Source organism: Salvia miltiorrhiza, chromosome 6, assembly GCF_028751815.1.
Source record: "Salvia miltiorrhiza cultivar Shanhuang (shh) chromosome 6, IMPLAD_Smil_shh, whole genome shotgun sequence".
Lineage (NCBI taxonomy): Eukaryota > Viridiplantae > Streptophyta > Magnoliopsida > Lamiales > Lamiaceae > Salvia > Salvia miltiorrhiza.
The window spans coordinates 6,505,111-6,513,113 of record NC_080392.1 but is presented as its reverse complement, the minus strand read 5'-3'; the positions used below and the strand labels follow the sequence as shown (position 1 = coordinate 6,513,113).

Here is an 8,003-nt window from a genome sequence, read left to right as displayed (position 1 = left end):
CGTTGGGCAGTCACTTGTCTCTAGCGCAAAGGGAGGATCGATGGAAAATTCAGGGAATGATATACAGGCCTCTGGCGAAAAAGGAGAATTTCTCCCGAAAAATATTTTTGTGAGTAATGGTGTTCAGCGTGGCTCTTATGCGGGGGTTGTTGCCCCTCAAGTTTTACGACGTCCGGACGTCTTCACTCATAAATTCACGGCGCTTCAAGCCCAAGACTCTGGTCATGGCTTCACTCTTACCTTGCCTTCTGAATTTTGCAAGGAACGATTTGAGGACTTTCAATTCTCGATTATTGGAAGATTGCTTTTGAAGAAAGGTGATAAGCCTCGTTCGACAGCTGATCTTAAGCAGGAACTTCAATCACTTTGGAAACTTTCTTCGACATGGAAGCTGATTCCTATGTGCAAAGGTTTTTTTTTTATCTTAAAGTTTCAAACAATGGAGGAGAAAAATCTTGTGAAAGCACGATCTTTATGGGAGTTATCTAAGGGCTCTCTCCGTATAAGAGATTGGGAGAAAGGTTTTAATCCTTATAAGGAAGTTTCCTCGCTGAGCCAAATCTGGGTTAGAATATATTGCCTCCCGGTGGAGTTTTGGCACCCGGAAGTCATCACGGCCATTGGCAACGTGATAGGCACTTCTATTAAGATTGATGGGGCGTCTGCCCATGCAGACGTTGGGCATTTTGTTAGATTGCTCGTTGAAGTTGATTTATCCCTTCCGCTTCAAGAGTCGATGCACGTTCAAGGTGACGATACTTCCTATCACGTTGAGTTTTATTATGAGAAGTTGCCTCTTTATTGTACCCACTGTAGGATCACTGGGCATAGTGTTGATAAATGTAATAAGGTCAAGAAACAGCCTCGGGATGAGGCTGAGAAGCTGGAATCAAAGGATGCTACTCATCCTGGAGTTTCTGTGTCGAAAAAACCGTCATGGCAGGCCAAGGCTAGGGACAATTTTCGAGTTTTGGAGGAAAATGAGGTTGGGGAAATTGTGGTGGAAGGGCCTGAGATTGATTCTTCAGCGCCAAGATCTGCGGATTGGTCAAAGGTTACCGAACAGGCGGTTAAAAAACAGATTGCTGTTCCGGTTATTGAGAAAGAGGCTGTTGAGACGGCTTTTCAGGCTCTTGACTTGGAGAATAATGCGGAGACTGTTTTGGATATGGGTGTTGATCCTATTTCTGGAACGTCTTTCGGGGTTCATTTATTTGGGCCGAATTTGTTGGAAAATATCTTGGTCCCGGTTCAGGGGGATAAAGATCTGATTATTAAAGATAGTGACTTGGTCATTAACGAGGAGGACTCGGATGTGGAGGAAACTTTGGAGATGGAGGCTCCGGATGGCGCGGGTTTGAACAGCCCGATTATTGACGACACAGTTGTTGCTCTCGAACGTGACCCAACTTTGGACAAAAGAGGGGGTGTTTCGCATGAAGCTAACAAGGAATTGTCCGCTCTTGGCCCGGACAATATTGCTAGTCGCATTAGTCAGTTAGAAGAGCAGGTTAGTCAGGGGATGAAAATGCTCTCGGACAAGACGACCAAGCGGGGACGTGGCCGCCCAAAGGGCACGGGAAAGGGCATGGGAAGTGAGCCGATGAAAGCGGTTCCGGAAGGTAGCATAAAAGGTCGTCTCAGGAATGCGGGGGAAATGGGCTACAAGCCGAGGGACTTTGTAGTTGATTGTAGCAATAGTGATAGCATGAGGGCAATGAATAATATAGTACATAGACGTTGGTCAGATGAGATGGACGACTATCCTGATTTATGGGATTGCTAGTGTCTTCAGGTGTCTTAGCTTAACGATCTCTTTTTGAGTTTCGTGCCCTTAGTCTGCGTTTTGTGCTCTCAAGGGATTTTTATCTTTTTCTTTTATAATAAACCTCATTTTAATAAAAAACAACAACAACAACAGCAATAATAATAATAATAATAATAATAATAATAATAGTAATAATAATAATAATAATAATAATAATAACAACAACAACAAAAATATTAATAATAATAATAATAATAAGGATAATAATAATAATAATAATAATAACAACAACGACAACAACAACAACAATAATAATAATAATAATAATAATAATAATAATAATAATAATAATAATAATAATAATAACAACAATAATAATAACAATAACAACAATAATAATAACAATAATAATAATAATAACAACAATAATAACAATAATAATAACAACAACAACAATAATAATAAGAATAATAATAATAATAACAACAATAACAACAATAACAACAGCAACAACAACAACAACAACAACAATAATAATAATAATAATAATAATAATAATAATAATAATAATAATAATAATAATAATAATAATAATAATAACAACAACAATAAGGATAACAACAACAATAAGGATAACAATAAGAAGGATAATAATAATAATAATAATAATAATAATAATAATAATAATAATAATAATAATAATAATAATTAGTTTAGGGGAGACTAATTACATAAGTAATGGTGGAATAAAGTGGGCCCAATAGATAAAAATGTAGTAAATTTAAAAGTAAGGGAGGGTATAATTGTCCAAAAAGCAGAGTAGGAGTTTATTTCGTGGACAAATATTTAAGGGCAAGTAGGAGTTTATTTCGTGGACGGAGGGAGTAATATTTTTGAAAATGTACACAAATAAGAATAATGATTTGTTGAATAACGTATTTGTTACTCATAAATTAATGGTTTATTTTCTTAAAGGAGAATTAATAATAGAACAATTAAATAAATACAGCCCAATTAAATACAGTACAATAAATACAGCCCAATAAATTTAATTCAGCCCATCCACACTTTTCAACCCTAAAATACAGCTTAGATACTCATCTCCTCTAAAATTAGGGTTCAGCGCCGCTTCTTCTCTCTCATTTCTTCTCCCATCCGTGCTCTCCCTTGTCTTCTCTCTCCCTCTGCCGACTTTCTTCCACCTGCCGGCGAGAAGCTCAAACGTTCTCTCTATCGTCTTCTCTCTCCCTCTGCCGGAGAAAAACCTGCAACCGTATCGCGGCTCGGTCCGAAAACCCTTAGATCCGGAATTGGGAAAATTAGGGCACTCCATAAAACCCTAGCTAACAAAACCCCCGTACTCGTCACTGGTGAGTTCGTTGTTCTTTCAAATTAATTGCTTTCAGGCTGTAAACTTGTAATATCACTTGTCTTTTCATGCTTAATCTCAATTTTCTTTCTTTTGCTTTGCTTCTTTGGAGTTCTCTTTAAATCCTAGTTTTGTTTTTCAGTTGGTTGGTTGAAGTTCTACATTCGTTGAATCTTCGGTGAAAATGAGGTAAGTATTGAAGTTATACGCCTAATTCGGTGGTTTCGATCCGGTTTTGTCTAATTAGGTTTTAATCGGTACACTTTGTGGCTATTTTGAGTCGAGAGTTCACCGTCACTCTCGATTTGCTATGCATTTGAAAAATGTTAGTGGTAGCTGAACATGCCCAATGTTTTCTGGATGTTTAGTTTTAATGTTTTAGCTATGATTTGTAACTGAGGAGTACTATGGACCTTTAAGATTTTTCTTGCACTTTTTTTAATATTGCTGTTGTTTTTTGTTTTGCAGTCGGCCAATGGAAGAAGATGCTCCGGTAAGTTATTTTCTCATATCTTTGGTTCATTAGGCATTTGTAATTTGTTGTCACATGGTTTCAGCTGTTTATTGAACCTTAGTAGTAAGGTGTAGCGAGTTTGAATTATGTCTATTCTGTTGAACATTGATATCTGTTATCGTTTCATATGGTAGCCTTCCAGGAAAGTGTCACTGAAAAAGATATTTCAGCATTGTCAACCATACTTGGTTTTTGCTATTTATTTTATTTGTACCAATTTTACCCCTAAAATCAGTTAATCACCTCTTTCATTTGATAGAAAGATTATCTTCAACATGTTCTATGGAGCTCTAGCCTTTTACCTTTATGCAGTTGACAGTGAGTGTAAGGAGTATGATGGGAAGTTTAATTTATTATCTATTTCTTCTCATGGTCAATGATTTGTTGTGCTTAACCTTTATCAACAACAAGTCCACTTTATATTAATTTAACATATTTTGCCCTTTATTTCTTCTCTGTTAAAAGGTGGATTTTTTTGTTGTTATGAAACATAACTTTTGTGATTTACCTTGGACGATTTTTACAGGCGAAGAATGAGGAGGAGGAGTTCAACACTGGTCCACTTTCTGTCTTGATGTTGAGTGTTAAGAATAACACACAGGTACTGATTTGTTCAAGAGAACCAGTGTTACTATATATGACCAGTTAGTATTATTATGTGAATTTTATTTGAACATATGAAGCCTTTCAAATTCTTGTATTGTCATTCTTATTCCATTAGGGTATTATGTCTAGCAGGGACTAGTCTAGCATTTATTAGCAGTTTATTCTTTTACAAAATGATGTATTGTCCCGATTGTTTGACAATTTTTGTTGCTTGTAGGTGCTCATCAACTGCCGTAACAACAAAAAGCTTCTGGGCCATGTGAGGGCTTTTGATCGCCACTGCAACATGGTCCTCGAAAATGTCCGGGAGATGTGGACTGAGGTTTGTTTATATCTAGGACTGCTTCCATATGTCTATATATTCAGTATCAAATTGTTAACATATTCTTTATGCTACTGGGATATGTTTCTAATACCTATATCAAATTGTATCCATTACATAGGTGCCTAAGACTGGTAAAGGCAAAAAGAAAGCTCTTCCAGTTAACAAGGATCGTTTTATTAGCAAGATGTTCCTCCGAGGGGATTCCGTGATCATTGTCCTCAGAAATCCCAAGTGATGGGTATGTCTCAATACTTTTGCTTATTGAGCAATATATTTCTATAGATGCTTGCCTGACTTAGGTATCCAGGAACCTATACCTCCTCTAGGTAGTTCCAATATGAGTCGTAATTTACTGTTTCCTCTCTTGTGTTCTGGGGCATCCTTTATTTATCAAATTTCAATAATTAATCTTTTATGGATCTGCTTTGGTTTCACCTGGATTTAAAGTTTTAGTAAGGCATGGTTGTTTCAATGTTTTTTTATTGACTTCATAAAATCTGTTAATCTTATTCTTGACACTTTCTTTGTTCGACTCTGATTTAGTGATTCAATATGGGATTTATATTTAATTCAAGATGATTTTTGACTTCAAATATGGACTAATTATAAACTTTGGATGCAGTTAAATTGATGTTGCTGCTGTAACCCCAAATCAACCTTTTTGTCAAATGTGTATCTTTTATGGTTGTATTACATCGATTTTGTAACTGAAGTTGACACCATAACAAAGCAACATGATATGCAAATTATCTGTTTGTTTTTGTGGTTATCTGTGTTACGTAATTTGCTTTGTTACCATGGTTTATGGATTTGCGACATGCTAATTTTTGTTTCCTTTTCATTCTTGCAGGTGGAATTACTCTGAATGTAGTGTGAGCTTATTTCTATTTTGAGCATATGAGGCCTGCAGCTTATCGATGATGATGAGGTTTATCTTTCTTAGGTTTATCTTCTTGGAACTCATCTTCACTACCTTAGGTGCTTTTAACCCTTGATAATTATAGTATCGAGAGTATGGTGTATACTTTATCCGTGGCTGATTCTTGGTCAAATTTATGTTCTGTCCAGTTATTTTCTTTTACGTGGCAATGTGTAGGTTCTACCACCTCTATATATCATATGATGAGATTAAACACTTCATTTGATATTCTCAGATGCTCACTCTTTTCATGAAGAACGAATTTGAGTGTTATTTTTATGTTAGATTCGTCTAATATTCCCCCTTAAAGCAAAAACCAAAAAGTAAAGCACAGAAAAAACAAAGAAATTAGCCAGTACTGTGTCCCTTCTAGTGAATCGAAAATGTAATATAACATGAAACTGCAAATCATTGGCCTTTTTATTTCTTTGTGGTAATTAGAGATTGATTGCATGAAATTCAAGACCATAATGGGGCGACGTTTATGCAGATGTACTTTAGGCTTCCAACCCAGCAATGTGTTTTCCTTGGAGGCGTCAGGTCCCCTTTTTTTCTGGGATCATCTTCTGTGTTCGGTCTGAACCCTATTTTAGCATCTGAATTTATAATTTCTTGAACTATTTGCACAGGATGAGTAGCTCGAGTTGTAATAAATTTCATGAAGCTTGTTCTCATTGCATCACTGTGTTTGAACTATAAGTTTGATCTCGTAGGCATAATGATAGGGTGGTTACATTATTTGAGTTGAGATGTGGATTTGGAATCAATGATTCATAGGATTATGCTATGATGGGTTTTACGTTAAAGATAATTAGCTTGAAATTTTGATGAATTTCAAAACTACACGACGCCAGTATATATATAATTTTTTTCCATAAAATCAAAGCTTTGATTTTGTTTGCATGCATCTTACTTGATGCACGCTGTTTATGCCACAGCCACACCTTTGCACCGTGCACGATGCGTGCTAGTGAAATGAATAAAGAGATGTAACAAATATATATTTGTGATCTGTGTAAGATCGGTAAAGGTTTCGTTGCATGTTGTTGGAAACGAGGTTTCAATTTTCATACAAGTAGTTATAAAAATGGATTTAATTTTATCTTGCGATGTTGGGGAGTCCGTTGCCGTTGGCAACCTGACTTCCTGCTTATCATTTCTACATCATCAAAATGACATTGTTTTATGTGTTTTCATTCAACAAAAAGGAATAGGCCTGTCGTCAGTGTGCAGTTGTTCGTATAAGTAGCCATGAATGCACTCTACGGCTGGCGTTGAGAAATAAGTTGGCAATTAAGCTTCCCTTGTGGCATTTCTACTCGAATGAATTTTAACATGAAAATCTTGAGTATTCTGCATCACCAAAATGTTCAGGGAAAGAAAGGTTACTGTATGTTTTTGTTGTTGAACATTCATTTTTTTTTTTTTATATAAATTAACACTTACATAAAAAATTTGAAAACCATGTTAGGATGGACTCGAACTCAAAATCTGATTTTAAGGCATTAACCATTCTACAACTAGATTAACACACACTAAACATTTCATTTTTTGCTTAGACGCGGCGTCGTATGAAGTGAGCCTTGTGACTGTGAGTAAAAGCCACAACTTTAAACAGCGTATAAAAATTTCATACTTCACATTCTTCGAGCAAATTTCATTTTCTTTATAAACAGCGTATAAAAATTGGTCTATTATCCCCTAAAAAAATGGCCTATTATCTGAGTAAATTCAATGCAGTCACACCTCAGCCACACACCTAGATAATAAATTTATAGAGTGATGCTGGCCACCCGCATTTTAGTTTAATAGAGAAAATTTGAATTTATTTAATTTATTTTTTAAAATAAAAATAGAATTTAGTTATTTTATTGTATTATCTACATTTTAGTTATTTTTTTATAATTTTTTGTAACTTTTTTATTTTTATTAAAAATAAAAATAAAAATAAAAGATGCAAAAAAAAATTACAAAAAAATAACTACAATATAGAGAATAGAATAAAATTTGAATTTATTTAATTTATTTTTTAAAATAAAAATAGAATTTAATTATTTTATTGTATTATCTACATTTTAGTTATTTTTTTATAATTTTTTGTAACTTTTTTATTTTTATTAAAAATAAAAATAAAAATAAAAATAAAAGATGCAAAAAAAAAATTACAAAAAAATAACTACAATATAGAGAATAGAATAAAATAACTAAATCCTATTTTTATTTTAAAAAATAAATTAAATAAATTCAAATTTTCTCTATTAAAGTAGAATGTGGGTGGCCTGCATAGATTTGTTGAAATTTTTATATTTACAATTTATTATCTGAGTCTGTACCTCACTATCAAGTAACATAATATTAATGCGCGAAAAATTCCTCAATTGCAATCACAGCATTCCAAAATGAATGTCATGGCAGATATGTGTTTACTCTTGACATCTTGATGGGCAAAAGCTATTGACTAGGAAAAGCTGCAGCAATTATCTTTACAAAAGGGATGATCTT

General features: G+C 34.3%; 1 protein-coding gene across 3 annotated transcripts; it reads left to right on the top strand.

Annotated features, from left to right (window-relative positions):
• The first annotated feature begins 2,812 nt into the window (after nucleotides 1–2,812).
• Nucleotides 2,813–6,341, top strand: LOC130988266 (uncharacterized). 3 transcript variants are annotated; one of them, XR_009090035.1, is made up of 8 exons: nucleotides 2,813–3,138; nucleotides 3,280–3,326; nucleotides 3,606–3,630; nucleotides 4,178–4,252; nucleotides 4,475–4,579; nucleotides 4,701–4,820; nucleotides 5,433–5,525; nucleotides 5,992–6,341. XR_009090035.1 is itself a non-coding variant. In XM_057912070.1 (7 exons), exons 2-6 carry the CDS (start codon nucleotides 3,322–3,324, stop codon nucleotides 4,815–4,817), a joined length of 327 nt encoding a protein of 108 aa, XP_057768053.1. In that variant the 5' UTR covers nucleotides 2,813–3,138; nucleotides 3,280–3,321; the 3' UTR covers nucleotides 4,818–4,820; nucleotides 5,433–5,722. The 3 variants fall into 3 exon arrangements, 2 of the variants coding, with proteins under 2 accessions (XP_057768053.1, XP_057768052.1); XM_057912070.1 differs by lacking the exon at nucleotides 5,992–6,341 and having other exon boundaries at nucleotides 5,433–5,722; XM_057912069.1 differs by lacking the exon at nucleotides 5,992–6,341 and having other exon boundaries at nucleotides 2,824–3,138; nucleotides 4,475–5,469.
• Nucleotides 6,342–8,003: the final 1,662 nt, after the last annotated feature.

Coding starts and splice junctions, on each gene's coding strand:
- LOC130988266 (XM_057912069.1), top strand. Junction 3,631..4,177: donor CAATGGAAGAAGATGCTCCG/GTAAGTTATTTT, acceptor CGATTTTTACAG/GCGAAGAATGAGGAGGAGGA. Junction 4,253..4,474: donor GTGTTAAGAATAACACACAG/GTACTGATTTGT, acceptor TGTTGCTTGTAG/GTGCTCATCAACTGCCGTAA.